The sequence below is a fragment of the Balaenoptera borealis genome (assembly GCF_965194805.1).
Source record: "Balaenoptera borealis genome assembly, chromosome: 16".
In the NCBI taxonomy this organism is placed as follows: domain Eukaryota; kingdom Metazoa; phylum Chordata; class Mammalia; order Artiodactyla; family Balaenopteridae; genus Balaenoptera; species Balaenoptera borealis.
This window is the reverse complement of record NC_138872.1, coordinates 63,218,418-63,238,555: the sequence shown is the minus strand read 5'-3', so window position 1 is coordinate 63,238,555 and position 20,138 is coordinate 63,218,418. Positions and strand designations below refer to the sequence as shown.

General features: G+C 44.9%; 1 protein-coding gene across 3 annotated transcripts in view; it reads left to right on the top strand.

Moving 5' to 3' along the window:
• The window catches only part of ABCC6 (ATP binding cassette subfamily C member 6), a 71,417-nt gene that overhangs the window by 33,249 nt on the left and 18,030 nt on the right, over positions 1–20,138 (top strand). For all 3 annotated transcript variants that reach the window (XM_082360764.1, XM_082360763.1, XM_082360762.1), the window contains 6 exons: positions 1,666–1,833; positions 2,598–2,772; positions 4,046–4,121; positions 6,418–6,538; positions 8,071–8,278; positions 19,483–19,793. In XM_082360764.1, coding sequence (XP_082216890.1) covers positions 1,666–1,833; positions 2,598–2,772; positions 4,046–4,121; positions 6,418–6,538; positions 8,071–8,278; positions 19,483–19,793 — 1,059 coding nt within the window. The remainder of the gene's footprint in view (positions 1–1,665; positions 1,834–2,597; positions 2,773–4,045; positions 4,122–6,417; positions 6,539–8,070; positions 8,279–19,482; positions 19,794–20,138) is intronic.

Sequence of the window (20,138 nt, the reverse complement as noted above, 5' to 3'; positions counted from 1 at the left end):
AAGTTTAAGTTAAGTAAATGGGTGAGGTTTCCTCTAGGGAAGAGGAGAGGGTCCTGGAAAGGGTCTGGAGGAGCCAGAGAGATCAGCTGAGAAGGAACATCTAGGGAGGGGGATGAGGCATCGTGCAGCCAAGGGAAGGGGGATTCAGAAGGAGGGGGGTGCCTGCTGCCGGCTACGTCTGTCCAGCTGTGTCACATCCTAAACCAAACATGATTTCCCGTTACCTCCTCCCCCGAAGCTCGCCCCATCCTGGGTGATGGAAGCTCCGTCCTTCCAGAGCTCAGATCCAAAACCTTGGTGTCCTCCTCGATTCCTCTCTTTTTCTTACACCCATATCTAATTCATCAGCAAATCCTGTTGGATCCACCTTTGAGGCAGATCCAGAATGTTCCAGTCCCCACATCAGCCCTCCCCACATTGCTGCAGGAGCCCCTGGCTGCCCTTCTTGCTTCTGTCCTCACCCCTAATAGGCTAATCCCAGTGCAGCAGCCAAAGGGATTCTTTTCAGACCTGTCAGTTCATGTCCTTTGTCTGCTCAGAACCCTCCAGGTCTCCCCATTCCCTCAGAGTCATAGCCACAGTGCTGACCATCACTGACAAGGCGCACCCCCACGATCTGACCCCAGTTATCTCCGACTTCATCTCCCATCATGCTCTCTTTTTCCTGCTTCTCTCCAGCCACATGGATCTCCACGATGTTCCTCAAACACCCAAAGTATGCTCCTACCTCAGGGCCTTTGCACCTGCTGTTCTGTCTGCTTGTAAAGCTGTTTCTCAGGAGTTCACATGGTTCATCCCGTCAAGTCTCTTAGTGGAGAGTGGCTTTCCCTGACCACCTTACCCAGCACAGCAACCCTGCTCATGCCAGTACACCCTACACCCTTCCCCTGCTCTATTATTCTTCATGGTGTATAACACCATCTGATAGGTGATAACATTTTATGTGTTTGTTTATTGATTATCTCTCTCCCACCCCACCCTCATTAGAGTGCCGGATCCATGAAAGCAGGGATGAGGTTTTGTTCATTGCTGTTTCCCCAGAGCCTAGAACACTGCTGGGTACATAATAGCCATGCAGTAAATATGAGTGGAATGAATGAATAAGTGAAAGAACAAAAGGAAGGAAGAGAGGAAGGGAATGAAAGAAAGAAAGAAAGAAAGAAAGAAAGAAAGAAAGAAAGAAAGAAAGAAAGAAAGGGAAGGAAGGAAGCAAGGAAGGAAGGAAGGAAGGAGGAAGGAAGGAAGGAAGGAAGGAAGGAAAGAAAGAAAGAAAGAAAGAAAGAAAGAAAGAAAGAAAGAAAGAAAGAAAGAAAGGGAAAGAAAAAGAAAGAAAATAAGGACTGAAAAGCTACCGCTGGATTAGGCAACAGTGGAGTGACCAGTGTCCTTGAGGAAGGCTGTTATCAGTGGAGAAATGGGAACAGAAGCCAGACTCAAGTGGAGGGAGCAGTGAGTGCAGGAAGCTTGTCTGGAAAGGGGAGAAGCCAGGCAGGGTGAAAGCTGGGGGGATGTTGGCTTGAGAGCAAATGTTTCAAGCTGGAGGTGGCCCTAGAGGACAGGCACCATGAGCCATAGCTCACTCTGATGAGCAGACCTGGCCCCCGTCACACCGGCTTCACCCAGCAGGCGTAGACGCAGGTCCCTGTCTCTCTCTTGTGGCCACAGGGCATGAATCTCTCTGGGGGCCAGAAGCAGCGGCTGAGCCTGGCCCGGGCTGTGTACAGGAAGGCTGCTGTGTACCTGCTGGATGACCCCCTGGCAGCCCTGGATGCCCATGTCGGCCAGCATGTCTTCAACCAGGTCATCGGGCCTGAAGGGCTGCTCCAGGGAACGGTAAGTTTGGGAAAATGTCTCAGAGGGCATAAAGCAAAGGCAGAGAAAGTCCTAACCCAAGTCTGCTCACCACCATCCTCCATGAATCCAATGGTCCTCTTTGTAATGGTCAGCTTTTGCGTGACAATGCTGCATAACAACCCCCAAATGTCAGTGGCTCACAGCAGCAGTCATTTCTTTTTTTTTTTGGCTGCGCTGGGTCTTCATTGCTGCACGGGCTTTCTCTAGTTACAGTGAGCAGGGGCTACTCTTTGTTGCGGTGCACGGGCTTCTCATTGTGGTGGCTTCTCTTGTTGCGGAGCACAGGCTCTAGGTGCACAGGCTTCAGTAGTTATGGCACATGGGTCCTAGAGCGCAGGCTCAGTAGTTGTGGCACATGGGCTTTGTTGCTCCATGGCATGTGGGATCTTCCCAGACCAGGGATCAAACCCGTGTCCCCTGCATTGGCAGGCGGATTCTTAACCACTGCGCCACCAGGGAAGTCCGAGCAGTCATTTCTTGCTTCTGGGTCTGTGGTTAAACTACCACAGCTCTGCCTCAGGTCATTGGCCAGGTTCAGCTGAACTCCGTGTCTTCTGGTTTCGAGACAGGTTGAAGGAGTCCCTTTATTTCACTGTTGGGACGTGCTATTTTTGAGAAAAAGGGCAGGAGCACAAGAAGGAGAGCTTTCCCCACTCTGAGCCCCAGGACCCTCCCGGCCCATTCCCCCAGCTCTGGAACAGTGGTCAAGCGCATGAGTGTAAATTCCATCCCTTCCTGCCCAGACACGGATTCTCGTCACCCATGCGCTCCACGTCCTGCCCCAGGCTGATTGGATCGTGGTGCTGGAAGATGGGGCCATTGCAGAGATGGGTTCCTTCCAGGAGCTTCTGCACAGGAAGGGGACCCTGGCGGGCCTTCTGGATGGAGCCAGACAGCCAGGAGATGGAGGAGAAGGAGGTACTGGCTGGGCTTTGCTGGTTCTCTGTGCCTGGCTTCTGCCACGCTTGGGGAGAAGGTTCCACAGATTCCACTGGCCAGAGTGGAGCACTCTGGCCACACCCTCCCTGCAGGCCCAGGCCTGGAGGCAGATGCCTCTCCCACAAGGCCACCCATCCCCCAGTAAGAGCCAGTGGCACCTTCTATGAGCCAGGGGCTATACTAAGTGCTTCTGTAAACATGCATTGTCTCATTTGGTCTCCACAACACCCCTGGGAGACACCTGCAATTATGACTGCCACTTTTCAGATGAGCAACTCAGGCCAAAGAGAGTTAAATAATTTGCCCAAGGTCACAGATTAGAACTTGGGTGTGTTCAACTCCAGGGTCTGTGCTTGAAACTGCTACAGAGACTGAGCAAAGAGGTCATTTGGTGCCTTGAGGCCAGAGGCCCCCAACATGCCAGCTAGGGCTTCTACTAAACCAGAGAACACGGTGCCCACTGGAAAAATGACAGTGTTCTGGAAGTGAAGTCAGTGATCCAAGTGCAGCCACAGTGAGTGATAAAGAACAGCCAGGGGCCCCTCCATTCACTCATTTAATCACCACTTAGCCGCTATGAGGTCAGTACTGTACTTAGCTCCATTTTATAGATGAGGACTGAGGCCCAGAAGTTAAGGAACTCGTCCAAGTCTACCTGGCTCATAAGTGGCAGTGTTGGGCTTTGAACCTCCAACTGCAGGCTGTGTGCTGCCCCTGCATGACAGAGGGGGTCTCACAGCCAGGTCCCCCATCCCAGGCTCTGCCTCCTCTGTTGAGCCCTGGCTCACCCTGGTAAAAACCTTAAGTGTTGGTTCCCGGTGTCAACCTCCTGCAGCTTGAAGATGGAACCCTCCCGGCTTGGGGGATGGTGGGCAGGAGGGTCCTTCCCTGGGGGAGATGACACCTGAGGTTGGGTGAGAGCTACCTGGAAAAGAACATTGCAGACACAATGAATTGCTTATGCAAGGGTACTGGGGAGACCCGAGCTGTTGGACTATGTGCAGTGTTTACTGCTGTTTGCCAGCCCCAAGTTCATAGCAGATGCTTGATTATATTTGCCAAGTGAATAAGTGAACGAATGAATAATGTTCCTGGAAGAACCCAGGGAGGATGGAGAGAGGGAGAAGGAGCCAGATGAGAGAAAATGGATGCTCAGCGAGTGAAAGCTGCACAGCCAGTGGGTGTCCAAGCTGGCATCCGGACCCCGAGGTACCGACCCCCATCGAGTGACATGGCACCCTTGACCCTGCAGAAGCAGAACCCCCGGCCAGTGCCAAGGACCGCAGAGGCTCTGCTGGAGGTGGGAGGCCCGAGGGTGGGCCAGAGAGGTGAGTTTGCTCTGGTGCAGAGCTTGGGGAGGGCACAAAAGCCGAGGCTGAAGCAAGGCGGCTGTGTCACCACCTGCATCTCAGGCAGGTAGGGGGCGGCCAGAACCATTCTGGATTGAACATCTGCTTAAGCCCACCATGGGGCTCAGCTGTGGGATAACTCACCAGAGACTATCTGACAATCAATTAGCCACACTGATTAAGTCCCCACATGTTCTGTTCACAGGATGACCAGTTTGCCCTCAGATGTGATGAATCCCCTAAAGTTTGTCAGAGTTGTCTCATGGCTGGAGTGGGGCAGGGCCAGCTCCAAAGAAGGATCCACGCCATAGCTGTTAATGTCCGTGCCAGGCCCTGTCATTCATGCTTTGAAGGACATCAGCATCACTTGGTGCTGGTGGGGGTCACCAGGAGGAGGCCTGCTGTCCCCTTTTCTCAAGCCCCCTTTAGCCAGGCCATAGCTGGACTCCTGTGCTCTCCCTTTTTATGGAAAGTGACCTTGTGAAACAGAACAACAGACCACTGGGAGCCAGAGAGTGTGAGCTTAAGTGCCAGCTTGTTAGGGAACTACAGGCGGAGCTGGAGGGCCCTCGGTCCCTGAGGTTGGGCCCCAGTTCCTCCCATCCCAGCTAGCCAGCCAGAGTACTCCTGGGCCACACACTGGACCGGCCCGCCGTCTTCACAGTGCACAGTATCCTAAGTAAGACCAGATAGGCAGATAATAGGTAGAGAGGTAAGTAGGTAGGTAGACAAATAGGGTGACAGATAGACAAACAGATAGATGATGAATGGATGAATAGATAGATAGATGATAGGTAGAGTTCATAGACAGACAGACAGACAGATAGATGTAGGTAGATAAATATTGTATTGGAAAAACCTGCTAGTCTTCCCTCTTTCTCTCCATTACTCTCACACAACTACAACATTCACTCTGACACCAGATGGGTGCCCCCTGCCCCCCCGCAAACCTTCACACCAAGCAATTCTCCACAACTCAGTTCTGACACTGTCTATCTGGAGATGTCAAATCCCACAGGTTAAGGGCTCAGTCCCTCAAGTCTGCTCCCCCCACTTAAGATGCCAATTGCAAGTAGTAGGTCCCCAGGGTTCCCACAACTTCTGTCCTACTTGGGGACAAATTGGGGGTTTGCATCACCCCCTCCTCGAGTTCAAGTAATTTGCTAGAACAGCTCATAGAACTCAGGGAAACACGTACATTTAGCAGTTTATTAAAGGATGTGACAAAGGAGACGGAACAGTCAGATGAAGAGATTCACAGGACGAGGTCTGGGAGGGTCCCGCATGCAGGAGCTTCTGTCCCCGTGGAGCTTGGTGTATCAACCTCAGGGTATGTGGATGTGTCCACTAACCTGGAAGCACCCCAAATCCCATACTGTTGGGGTTTTATGGAGGCTTCCTCGTGTGGGCATGATCCATTATTAACTCCATTTCCAGCCCCTCTTCCCTCTCTGGAGAATGGGGGCTGGGGCTGCAGATTCCAAGCTTCTAGTCATGGCTTAGTCTTTCTGGTGACCAGTCCCCAACCAGGAGCCATCCAGGAGCCCACCCAGAGTCACCTCAGTAGAACAAAAGATGCTCCTAGAGCTCTTATCACTTAGGAATTTACAAGGGTTTTAGGAACTCTGTGCCAGGGATGGGGTCAAAGACCAAATATATATTTCTTAACATAAATCACAATATCACAAAGATGGATAGGTGAATAAATAGATTGATTGATAGATAGATAGACAGATAAATAGGCAGACAGAGAGACATAGATTATCCCCATTTTACACCTGAGGAAACTGAGGCACAGAGAGATTGTCAGCTGCCCATGGTTTCACAGTTAGCAGATGGTAATTCACATTTAAGGTTGTCAGCCTACTCAGCCACAGATAAAAGGAACATTCAAGAAGTCTTCAGCATCTGAATTGTGCAAAGTTGACTTCCTGCAAACCTGGACTGACAAATCTGAGAATAAACAGCAGGTGCAAAATGATTGCAGCAAAGCTTAGACCAAAATGAAAACCAAGTTCCAAAGTTGGCAAATAAGTTCATTCAGTGAGATGGCGCCGGAAGAACAGGCTTGCCTGACTCTGGGGTGATAGGTGGCATCTAGCTGGGCACCACAGAGGGAGGACAGGGGCATGGCACCTAGTTGGCACTCAGTACGTTAGTTGAATGAATGAATGAGAGAGTGAGTGGCTCAGTGGCTTCCAGTGGCCATGAGGGTTAGGCATATACACCCCATGAAGAGAGACACTGATTTGTCCTCATTTCTTCTAAATGACAGGTCCATGAAGTTAGTCCCTGAGAAGGACAGCGCCACTTCAGAGGCCCAGACAGCGGTTCCCCTAGATGATCCGGAGGGGGCAGGACAGCCAAAAGGAGAGGACAGCATGCAATATGGCAGGGTAACCACCCGCTGCTCCCTCCCCCCTCCACATCCACTGCCACTGCTGCCCCCGGGGACTCAGGCCCTCCCAAGAGATACAGCACTGGGGGGGGGGGACGACTCACCTTTATTGAACACCTACTATGTGCCACGTAAGATTCTAGATACTTCATACTTCTTAATACCCACAACCACCCTAAAATCAGATGGTGATAGCTCCATTTTAGAGATGAAGAAACTGGGTTCTTAAAGAGTTTAGACATTTGTTTGTGTTCTCACAGCTAGCAAGTGACCAACTTGGGACTCAAACCTAGGACAGTCTGAATCTGAAACTTGTACTACTTCTTCTCTCCTATGCTGCTTTGTCCACCCATTCACCCACCTACCTACTCATTCATTCATCCATCCATTTACCTTTCCACCTATTCACCCATCCATCCCACTCACCCATCCATCCACCTACCCATCTACTCACTCTTCTATCCATCTCACCCAACCATCCACCCATCTGCCACCCTGCCATCCATCCATCCATCCATCCGCTCATTTATCCACCCACCCTCCTACAGACCCACTCATTTATTCATCCACCCACCCATCTACCCATTTACTCACCCATTCGCCCACTCAACCATCCACCTACTCATCCGTCCAGAAGACATTTACAGAACCCCCACTGTGTGCCAGACAAAGTTTCTGCCTTGGTGGAGCTTGCAGGCTAGTTGTGGGGGGCAGGGGAGAGAGTCAGAAAACAATTATGCTAATAAGCAAGGTGATATCAGGTAGTGATAAATGCTATAAACAAAATAAAGTGATGAGACAGGGACTGACCAAGGATCAGGGACCTGCTTGGATAGGATGCTCTGAGGAGTGACATTTGACGTCCCTGAAGGATGCGAAGGAAGTAGCCATGGAAAGAGCAGGGGGAGGAGCATTCCAGGCAGAGGGAACAGCAGGGGCAGAGACTCTGGGGTGAGAAGGAGCTTAGGGTGCCAGAGAAAAGAAAGGGATACCATGAGACCAGCGGATAGTGCGTAGAAGGTAAGGTGAAAGAGTGTACAAGAGGTTTAGAATTTCTTCTCAGAGCAAGAGAAAGTCCAGGGCAGCTTAGCAACAGCAAGATGTTTTCAACAGCAAGTGGATGTTTTCAAAAGTTCACTCTGGCTGCAGCTGCATGGAGAATTTCAGATTTGTAGGAACCAGACTTTAAAGTGGCTTAACCTCTCTGTGCCTCAGTTTCCCTATGTGTCAGGTGGGAATTATGATGAGGATGGAGACACATGCTTGTCCCATAGTAGGTGTTCAATAAATCACTCCAAACTCAGGAAGTGCCACAGCCTGTCCCCTTTAAGGCTCCCACTGTCATCTGGGAGCCATAGAGGAAGGGGGTCCTGAGGCTGGGCGGGCCTGGAGGGGAGAGGATGCTCCAGGTGGGAGGTACTGCATGGTGGTTCCATCTGCCCCACTGGCAAGTTTGGGGAGCCCCACCTGGCCTTTCCTCTCTCCCCCTGGGGTGTCTCTCTGCCCCCATCTCTCCTACGTGTGCTACAGGTGAAGGCTACTATGTACCTGACCTACCTACGAGCTGTGGGCACCCCACTCTGCCTCCACGCACTTTTCCTCTTCTTCTGCCAGCAAGTGGCCTCCTTCTGCCGTGGCTACTGGCTGAGCCTGTGGGCAGATGACCCCACCGTGGACGGACGGCAGACTCACGCAGCCCTGCGGGGCTGGGTCTTTGGGCTCCTGGGCTGCCTCCAAGGTACCCCTGCCAGCCTTCCTCACTCTCCATCCTCCAGCTCCACCCGAGGGTTTCTCAGGGCTCCTTCGCCCACACCTCCCTGGCTCACCCTGTCCTTCCTGAACATCTGTGCAAACGTCCTGGGTCCAAACACAGACCTGCATCCTTAAGATGGGCCTGGGGAAGTGGGGGACAGGGCACATCCCTACTTTTACAGAAGCCTCAGAGTCTCTCCCAGCCTCATCAGCAAAGGCAGAATCTTGGCCTCCAGATGCTGGGGCAGCTGAGCACTTAGGTGGCGCAGCAGTTCCGCTGGACTCTGCCCCTCTCCCAAGCTGAGGACAGCCCCAAGGCCTGACTGCTGGTGACTTCCAGCACCCCACCCCAATCCCACGCTGCTGCCACTGCCCCACCCCCATCCCCCAGAGGAGGTGGAGCCCTGCATCACATCCCCACCATCATCTCCTCCCATCTTCTCTTCCTTTTTAAAAACTGGATTTGTTTTTTTAGAGCAGTTTTACATTCACAGCAAAATTGAGCAGAAGGTACAGAGACTTCCCCACTCATCTATAACCTCCGTCATTACCAACATCCCCCCACCAGAGCGGTACATTTGTTACAAATGAACCTATATCCACACATCCTAGTTAGCCAAAGTCTGCAGTTTTCATCAGGGTTCACTCTTGGTGTTGTACATTCCATGGGATGGACAAATGTATAATGACATATATCCACTGTTACAGTATCATACAGAATAGTTTCACTGCCCTAAAATTCTCTGTACTCCACCTATTCATCTCCGTTTCATTGATCTAGTTGTCTATTCTTTCACCAATACCACAGAGTCTTTTTTTCCTGAGTTCTATACCATAATATTTTTTCCCAGTTTTGTTGATGTAGTTGGCTTACAGCACTGTGTAAGTTTAAGATGTAGAGCATAATGATTTGGCTTACACACATCATGAAATGATGACCACAGTGAGTTTAGTGAACATCCGTCATCTCATATAAATACCAAATTAAAGAAACAGAAAAAACATTTCCTTGTGATGAGAACTCTTAGGATTTACTCTCTTAACAACTTTCATACATAACACACAGCAGTGTTTATTATATTTATCATGTTACGCATTACACCCCTAGTGCTTAGTTATCTTATAACTGCAAGTTTGTACCTTTTGACAGCCTTCATCCAGTTCCCCCTCCCCCCATTCCCCCGCCTCTGGTAATCACAAATCTGATCTATGAGTTTGTTTGTTTTTGAAGTATAATTGACATACAACACAATGTTAGTTCCTGTTACACAAAATAGCAATTCGATATTTCTCTACACTTCTAGATGATGACCACCTAAGTCTAGTTACGATCTGTCACCATGAAAAGATATTATATAATTATTCACTATATTCCCCCACACTATATATTTCATACATCTGACCCATTTATTTTGCAAATGGAAATTTGTACCTTTTAGTCTCCCTCACCTATTTTGCTCCTCCCCTCTGGCAACCACATGTTTTTTCTCTGTATCTATGACTCTGTTTCTGTTTAGTTATGCTTGTTCATTTGTTTTTTAGATTCTATGTATAAGTGAAATTATACAGTATTTGTGTTTCTCTGACTTATTTCACTTAGCATAATACCTTCTAGGTCCACCCATGTTGTCACAAATGGCAATATTTCATTTCTTTTTTATGGCTGATGAATATTCCATTGTATATATACCACCTCTTCTATATCCATTTATCTGTCAGTGGGCACTTATGTTTCTTCCATATCTTAGCTACTGTAAATACTGCTGCAATGAACATACGGGTGCATATATCTTTTCAAGTTAGTGTTTTCATTTTCTTTGGATAAATATCCAGAAGTGGAATTGCTGGATTGTATGGTAGTTCTATTTTTAATTTTTTGAGGAATCCCCATACAGCTTTCCATAGTGGCTGCCCTAGTTTACATTCCCACCAACAGCGCACGAGGGTTCTCTTTTCTCCACATCCTCACCAACACTTGTTATTTGTTGTCTTTTTGATAATAGCCATTCTGACAGGTGTGAGATGATATCTCATTGTGGTTTGATTTACATTTCCCTGATGACTAGTGATGTCGAGTATCCTTTCATGTACCTGTTGACCATCTGTATGTCATCTTTGAAAAAATGTCCATTCAGATCCTCTGCCCATTTTTTAATTGGGTTGTTTGATTTTTTGATGTTGAGTTGTATGAGTTATTTGTATATTTTGGATATTAACCCCTTATCAGATATATCATTTGCAAATAACTTCTCCCATTCAGTAGGCTGATTTTTTCATTTTCTTGATAGTTTACGTCACTGTGCAAAAGCCTTTTAGTTTAATGTAGTCCCATTTATTTATTTTTGCTTTTGTTTTCTTGCCTGAGGGAACATATCCAAAAAAATATCACTAAGGCCAATGTCAAAGAGCATACTGCCTGTTTTCTTCTAAAAGTTTTACGGTTTCAGGTCTTATGTTTAAGCCTTTAATCCATTTTGAATTTACTTTTGTATATGGTATGAGAAAGTAGTCCAGTTTGATTCTTTTGCATGTACCAGTTTGATTCTTTTGCATGTAGTGTCCACGTTTCCCAGTACCATTTACTGAAGAGGCTGTCTTTTTTTTTTTTTTTAATCCAATCCAACCTTATATCTTTTTTTTTTTTTTTTAACTTGGGGTATAGTTGTTTTACAATGTTGTGTTAGTTTCTCCTGTACAGTGAAGTGGAGTTCCCTGTGCTATACAGCAAGTTCTTATTAGTTATCTATTTTATACATATTAGTGTATATATGTCAATCCCAATCTCCCAATTCATCCCACCCCCACCCCCCGCTTTCCCCCCTTGGTGTCCATACGTTTGTTCTCTACATCTGTGTCTCTATTTCTGCCTTGCAAACCAGTTCACCTGTACCATTTTTCTAGATTCCACATATATGTGTTAATATACGATATTTGTTTTTCTCTTTGTCTTACTTCACTCTGTATGACAGCCTCTAGGTCCATCCATGTCTCTACAAATGACCCAGTTTCCTTCCTTTTTAGGGCTGAGTAATATTGAAGAGGCTGTCTTTTCCCCATTGTATATTCTTGCATATTTTTTTGTAGATTAATTGCCCATATAATGTGGGTTTATTTCTGGACTCTCTATTCTGTTCCATTGATCTGTGTGTCTGTTTTTGTGCCAGTACCATACTGTTTTGATGACTGTAGCTTCATAATATAGTTTGAAATCAGGGAGTGTGATACCTCCAGCTTTGTTCTTCTTTCTCAAGATTGTTTTGGCCATTGAGGATCTTCTGTGTTTCCATACAAATTTTAGAATTATTTTTTTCTAATTCTGTGAAAAATGCCATTGGTATTTTGATAGGGATTGCATTGAACCTGTTGATTACCTTGGGTAGTATGAGGATTTTAACAATATTAATTCTTCCAATCCATGAGTATGGTATATCTTTCCATCTGTGTCATCTTCAATTTCTTTCAACAGCGTCTTACAGTTTTCCAAGTAAAGGTCTTTTACCTCCTTAGCTAGATTTATTCCAAGATATTTTATTCTTTTTGATGCAACTGTAAATGGGATTGTTAAGTTCCTTTCTAATAGTTCACTGTTAGTGTATAGAAATGCAACATATTTCTGTATATTAAGTTTGTATTCTGCAAATTTACTGAATTCATTGTTGGGTTCTAGTAGTTTTTTGGTGGCATCTTTAGGATTTTCTATGTATAGTATCATGTCATCTCTAAATGGTGAGTTTTACTTCTTCCTTTCCAATTTGGACTCCTTTTATTTCTTTTTCTTGTCTGATTGCTGTGGTTAAGACTTCCAATATTATATTGAATAAAAATGGTGATAATGGGCATCCTTGTCTTGTTCCTGACCCTAGAGTAAATGCTTTGAGCTATTCACCACTGTGTATGATGTTAGCTGTGGGCTTGTTGTGTATGGCCTTTATTATGTTGAGGTGTATTCCCTCTGCTTTGTTGAGAATTTTTATCATAAATGGATGTTGTAGTTTGTCAAATGGTTTTTCCATATCTATTGATATGATTGTGTGATTTTTATTCTTCAGTTTGTTAATGTGGTGTATCACATTGCTTGCTTTGTGGATATTAAACCATCTTTGCATCCCTGGGATAAATCCCACTTGATCATGGTGTATGGTCCTTTTAATGTATTGCTGAATTTGGTTTGTGAATATTTTGTTGAGAATTTTTGCATTTATGTTCACCAGTGATATTGGTCCGTAATTTTCTTTTTTTGTTTTATCTTTATCTGATTTTGGTATCTGGATGATGCTGGCCTCGTAGAATGATTTTGGAAGTGTTCCTTCCTCTGCAATTTTTTGAATAGTTTGATAAGGATATATGTTAACTCGTCTCTAAAGAGTCTGGACCATCTGGTCCTGGACTTTTGTTTGTTGGGGTTTTTTTTTATTACTTATTCAATTTCATTCCTGGTAATTGGTCTGTTCATATTTTCTATTTCTTCCTGTTCAGTCTTGGGAGGTTGTATGTTTCCAGGAATTTGTCCATTTCTTCTAGGTTGGCCATTTTATTGGCATATAATTGTTCATAGTCATCTATTATAATCATTTCCATTTGCAGGGAGTAGCTTTTTCCATCCCCTCACTTTCAATCTCTGTGTGTCTTTAGGTCTAAAATGAGTCTCTTGTAGGCAGCATACATGTGGGTCTTTTTTTTATATCCATTCAGCCACTCTATGTCTTTTGATTGGAGCATTTAGTCCATTTACATTTAATGTACTTACTGCCATTTTGTTCATTATTTTGGGGTTGTTTTTATAGTTCTTTTCTGTTCCTTTCTTCTTCTTTTGTTCTCTTCCCATGTGATTTGATGACTATCTTTGGTGTTATTTTTGAATTTCTCTTTTTTTGTGTGTGTGTCTATTATAGATTTTTGGTTTGTGGTTAGCATGTGGTGTAAATATAGCAATCCATATATGTGTGGTTTTTTTAAGTTGTTGATATCTTAAGTTCGAATGCATTTAACAACCTTGCTTTTTTTTCTCTCTCCCTGCCACATTTACTGTTTTTGACATCATATTTTACATCTTTTTGTTTTGTGTATCCCTTAACTACTTATTGTAGATATAGATGATTTTATGACTTTCATCTTTTAATCTTTCTATTAGCGTTATATGTGGTTGGTTTAGCACTTTTACTGTATATTTTCTTTTACCAATGAGATTTTTCCTTTTGTACTGTTTGTATTTCTAGTTGTGGGCTTTCCTTTTTTGCTTAGTGAATTACCTTTAACATTTCTTGTCAAGCTGTTTTTTTGGTGCTGAACTCTTTTAGCTTTTGCTTGTATGTAAAACATTTGATCTCTCCTTCAAATCTGAATGAAAGTGGTTGTAGTTTTTTTCCTTTCATTACTTTAATATATTGTGCCACTCCCTTCTGACCTGCACAGTTTCTGCTGAAAAGTCAGCTGATAGCCTTATGGGAGTTCCCTCACACATAATTTGTAGCTTTTCCCTCGCTGCTTTTAATATTGTCTCTTTATCATTATTTTTTGCCATTTTAATTACAATGTGCCTTGGTGTGGTCCTCTTTGGGTTGATCCTATTGTGACTGTCTGTACTCCTGGACCTGGATGTCTGCTTTTATTCCCAGGTAAGGGAAGTTTTCAACTCTTATGTCTTCAAATACGTTCCCTGCCCCTTTCTCTCTCTTCTCCTCCTGCAACCCCTATAATGTGAGTGTTTGTACCCTTGGTTGTTGTTCCAAAGATCTCCTAAATAATTTTTTTTTTCCTTTTTCCTGTTCAGTTTGAGTGATTTCCACTACTCTGTCTTCCAGTTCACTGATCTATTCCTCTGTATCATCTAATCTACTGTTGATTCCTCCTAGTGTATTTTTTATTTTGGTTATTGTATTTTTCAGCTCTGTTTGGTTCTTCTTTATATTTTCTAACTCTTTGTTAACTTCTAGCTTCCCACTGTGTTCATCTATTCTTCTCCCAAGTTCTTTGAGCATCTTTATGATCATTACCTTGAACTCTTTACTGGGGCTTATCTCCACTTCACTTAGTTCTTCTTCTGGGGTTTTATCTTGTTCTTTCATTAAGAACATATTCCTCTGTCACCTCATTTTGCCTAATTCACTCTTTTTATATCTATGTATTTGGTAGGTTGGTTATGTTTCCCAATCTTGGAGAAGTGGCTTTTTTGTAGGAGACATCCTATATTTCCCAGCTGCACACTCCCCTCTTGTCACCAGAGCTATATGCTCTAGGACTGCCCCTATGTGGGTTGCATGGGCCCTTCTGTTGTAGTGGGCTGACTACTGTGGGTGGTCTGATAGTCATGGCTGATCCCTAGTCTGGTTGGTTGCCAGGCCCTGCCTTGTGCAGAGGCTGCTAGCCACTGGTGGTGGGGCCAGGTCACAAGGTAGCTGGCTGCAGAGCCCCAGGGGTTCCAAGGGCAGTGCTGGCCCACTGGTGGGTGGAGCTGGGTCCCAGGGTGGCTGGTTGCAGGGCTGGTGTCCCAGATCTAATGTTGGCCTGCTGCTGGGTGAGGTCAGTTGCTGACAGGACTGGCTGTGGGGTCCGGGGTATCCCAAAGCTGCTGCGAGACTGCTTGTGGGTGGAGCTGGGTCCTGGGATCTCTGGATTCAGGGACCTGGGTGTCTCAGAGTTGGTGTTGGCCTGCCAGTGGGTGGGGCTGGGTCCTAACAGCTGACTGAAGGGTCCCAGGGTTCCTAGGGCTAGTGCCAGTGCACTGGTATGTGGGGCTGGGTCCTGGGGTGGCTGGACACTCAGGCAGTCCTAAGGCAGCCAGCCTGCTGTCCTCACCTGGATAGCTGCTTGGCCTGAGGCATCCCACTACTGGTGATGACAGACTAGTGGGCAGGGCCAGGTCCCAAGGCTAATAAGCTCAAGGAAGTATTCCAAAATGGCACTTGGCAGCACCAGTGTCCTTGTGGTAAAACAAGCTACCCAAAGTGGCTGCTGCCAGCATCTGTATCCCCAGGGTGAACTCCAGTTGCCTCCTGCCTATCCAGAAGGCTCTCCAGGATCTCTCCAAGATCAACAGGTATGTCTGACCCAGGCTCCTTTCAAGTTACTGCTTCTGCCCTGGGTCTCGGAACATTCATTTTTTTTGTGCACCCTTTAAGAATGCAGTTTTTATTTCCTACAGCCCCCTGGCTTTCCTGAAAGTCTAGTCTTCAAAACCGAGTGTTCTGGGGTTCATCTTCCCATAAGAGCTCATCTTCCTGGGGAGCCTTATGTGGGGCTCAGACAGCATGCACTTTGGGGAGAATCTCTGCAATTGACCCATTTATGAGTCACCCACCCAGGGGTGTGGGTCTTGACTATACTGCGTCTCTGCCCCTCCTACCCATCTCATTGTGGTTCATTCTTTATATCTTTAGTTCCAGAAGATCTTTTCTGTTAGTCTTCTGGTTTTTCTCATCAGTGGTTGCTGTGTAAATAGTTTTAATTTTGGTGTGCCTGTGGGAGGAGGTGAGCTCAGGGTCTTCCTACTCCACCATCTTGGCTACTACCCCCATAATATACCCCACAGTCTTGATTATTGTGGTTTTTATTTTTTTAGCAGAGTCTGGAATTTAGATAGTGTCAGTCTTCCAACTTTATTCTTCTCCTTCAATATGGAGTTGACTATTCTGGATCTTTTGCCTCTCCAAATAAACTTTATAATTAATTTTTCAATGTCCACAAAATAACTTGCTGGGATTTTGATAGAGGTTGCTTTGAATTTTAGATCAAGTTGGGAAGAACTGACATCTTGACAATAGTGACTCTTCCTGTCTATGAACATGGAATATACCTCTATTTAGTTCTTTGAATTTGTTCATTGGAGTTTTGTAGTTTTCCTCATATAGATCTTATACTTATTTTGTTAGATTTGTACCTCGATATTTCATTTTAGGGGGTGCTAATTGGTATTGCGGTAAATGGTATTGTGTTTTTAACTTCAAATTCCACTTGGTCATTGCTGGCATATAGGAAAGTGATTGAATTTTTCATACTAACCTTGCATCCTGGAATGTTGCTATAATCGCCTATGAGTTTCAGGAGTTTTTGGTCAGTTCTTTCAGATTTTCTGCATAGATGATCATGTGATCTGCAAACAAATACAGCTTTATTTCTTCCTTGGCAATCTGCATACCTTTTATTTCCTTATCTTATTGCATTAACTAGGACTTCTAGCAGGGTGTTGAAGACGAGTGGTAAGAGGGGACATTCTTGCCTTGTTCCAGATCTTACTGGGAAAGCACCAAGCTTTTCACCATTAAGTTAGCTTCTCACCATTAGGTTTTTAATTGATATTCTTTATCAAGTTGAGGAAGTTCTCTATTCCTATTTTACTGAGAGAGGTTTTGGGTTTTGTTTTGGGGGGGGTTGTTTTTGTTTATTTATTTGTTTTATCATGAATAGGTACTGGATTTTGTCTAATCTTTTTCTGCATCTATTGATATGATCAGGTGATTTTTCTTTTTTAGCCTATTGATGTGATAGATTACATTAATTGATTTTTCAGATTTTTAAAATATTTATTTATTTATTTGGCTGCACTGGGTCTTAGTTGTCACACGCAGGATCTTCATTGCCACGTGCAAGATCTTCATTGTCGCATGCGGGATCTTTAGTTGTGGCATGCAGGATCTTTAGCTGTGGCATGCAGGATCTAGTTCCCTGACCAGGGATCAAACCCGGGCCCCCTGCATTGGGAGCGCAGGGTCTTAACAACGGGACCACCAGGGAAGTCCCAATTTTTCAAATGTTGAAGCAGCCTTGCATATCTGGGATAAATTCCACTTGGTCATGATGTATGATTCTTTTCATACATTGTTGGATTTAATTTGCTAATATTTTGTTGAAGATTTTTACGTGTACGTTCTTAAGAGATATTGGTCTATACAGTTTTCTTGTACTGTCTGTCTGATTTTGGTATTAGGGAATGTTGCCCTCATAGAATAAGTTAGGAAGTATTCCCTCTGCTTCAACCCTCTGAAAGAGAGTGTAGAGAATTGGTATAATTTCTCCTTAAATATTTGTTAGTGAACTCATCTGGGCCTGGCAGTTCCTGTTTTGGAAAGTTATTAATTGTCAATTCAATTTCTTTAATAGTTATAGGCCTATTCAGATTGTCTATTTCTTCTTGCATAAGTTTTAGTAGATTGTGTCTATCAAGGAACTGGTCCATTTCTCCTAGGTTATCAAATTTATGGGCATAGAGTTGTTCGTGGTATTCCTTTTTTATACTTTTAATATCCATGGGATCTGTAGTGATGTTCCTTTAAAAAATTTTTCAGATACTAGTAATTTGTGTCTTCTCTCTTTCTTCTTAGCCTGGCTAGAAGCTTATCAATTTTTTGATCTTTTCAAAGAACTAAGCTTTGGTTTCATTGATTTCCTGTTTTCAATTTCACTGATTTCTACTGTAATTTTTATTGTTTCTTTTCTTCTGCTCACTTTGGATTCAATTTTCTCTTCTTTTTCTAGTTTCCTAAAGTAGACGCTTAGACGATGGATTTTAGAGCTTTCTTTTTTCTAATATATATTTATTCAATGCAATACATTTCCCTCCAAGTACTGCTTTCACTACATGCCCAAAATTTGGTAAGTTGTGTTTTTATTTTCATTTAGTTCAAAATATTTTAAAATTTCTCATGAGGTTTCTTCTTTGACCCACGTGTTACTTAGAAATGTGTTAATATTCAAGTATTGGGGATTTTCCAGGTATTTGTTATTTCTAGTATAATTCCACTGTGGTCTGAGAACAGACATTGTATAATTTCTCTTCTTTTAAATTTGTTACGGTGTATTCTATAGTCCAGAATGTGGTCTATCTTAGTGAATGTTTCATGTGAGCTTAGGAATTTGTGTTCTGCTGCTGTTGGATGAAGTGGTCTGTTGATGTCCATTATATCCAGTTGATTGATGGTGTTGTTGAGTTCATCTCTGTCCTTACTGATTTTCTGCCTGCTGGATTTTCTGCCTTTTCTGATAGAGAGGTGTTGAAGTCTCCAACTATGATAATGGATTCATTTATTTCTCCTTGCAGTTCTATCCATTTTTGCCTCACATATTTTGATGCCCTGTTGTTAGGCAATACACATTAAGGATTGTTATGTCTTCTTGAGTAACTGACCCCTTTATCGTTATGTAATGCCCCTCTTTATCCCTGATAACTTTGCTTACTCTAAAGTCTGCTCTATTTGAGGTTAATATAGCTACAAAATATATAGGTATAATATACTATTTAAAACTATATGTCTCAAACTAGCTTAAGCAACAAGAGAATTTATTGGCTTGTGGGACTGGAATCCATAGGTAACTAGCTTGAGGTATGGCTGGATCCAGGGGTCCAGCAAATGCTGGAAGATTAGCTTCATTTTCTTCCTCTATGATAGCTTCCTGCCCAGGCAGGCTACTTCCCCTGGTGCTAACATAGTATCCCACAAAGTGAGTACCTCTTCCCAAAAGTCCCAGCAAAGTCCCAGGTCTCATTGGCCTGACTTGGGTCATGTGTTCACCCCTGAACCAACTGCAGTGGTTCGGATTGGCTGGGGATGAAATTTGCCCCACCCCAGAAACAGAGAGTGAAGTTAGCTCCATTCCAAGCACACAGATTGGCACTGGGAGGAAGGGGGTGTATTAGTTTCCTAGGGCTGCCATAAAACGGATTACCACAGACTTGGTAGCTTAGAACAAGAGAAATTTTAATTCTCTCACAGTTCTGAAGCCAGAAGTCCAAAATCAAGGTGTCAGCAAAAATTGGTCCCTCTGGGAGGCTCTGAAGGAGAAACTGTCCCACGCCTTTCTCCTAGCCTCTGCTGGTTGCCAGCCATCCTTGGCATTCCTGGGCTTGTGGTGTATCACTCCAGTCTCCGTCTCCGTCTTCACATCATCTTCTTCTCTGTGTCTCTGTGTGTCCTCTCCTTTCCTTATAAGGACACTAGTTATCGGATTTAGAAGCCGCCCTAAATCCAGGATTTCACCTCAAGCTCTTTCACTAATAACATCTTCAAAGGCCCTCTTTCCAAATAAGGTCACATTCTGAGGTTCCTGGTGGACACGAATTTGGGGGGAGACACTATTCAACCCACTGCATGGTGGTCCCATCAAAGGATAAATCAGGGTGGCCAGTTCATAAGATAGCCACCACAGGGTGATGGGGTTCTCCAACCCTTATGCCCTGACCCCCTTCTCTCTCCCCAGCAATCGGGCTCTTTGCCTCCATGGCCACAGTGCTCCTAGGCGGGATCCGGGCATCCAGCCTGCTCTTCCGGGGGCTCCTGTGGGACGTAGCACAGTCTCCTATTGGCTTCTTTGAGCGGACGCCCATTGGGAACCTGCTGAACCGCTTCTCCAAAGAGACAGACATAGTAGATGTGGACATCCCAGACAAAGTCCGGTCTCTGCTGATGTATGCCTTCGGACTCCTGGAAGTTGGCCTGGTGGTGACGGTGACCACCCCGCTGGCTGTCGTGGCCATCCTGCCGCTGCTGTTCCTCTATGCCGGGTTTCAGGTAAGGGGAGGTTGGAGAGGCTCCTGGGGCCAGCCGAGGTCACCTCCACCAGTCCCCTGTCCCTGGGCAGGACTCAGTGTAAGAGGTTCTGCCCAGCTGGACATCTAGGAGCTGCCCCTAGAAGAATTCTCAGAGACAGAGACACCACAGTCTGTTTCTAACACTTACTCTCATCTCTGTCTCCCAAATGTTCACATCAAAGTTCTTAACATCTAACAGTTTATCCTGCTGCTGTTACTGAAATCAGCTTTCTCTTCTCCAATGATCTGGAAACCAAGAAGGCATTGCAAGCTCTCAAAGACCATTGTATTAGGCTCGACTCTTTCAGTTGCCAGAACCAGAGAC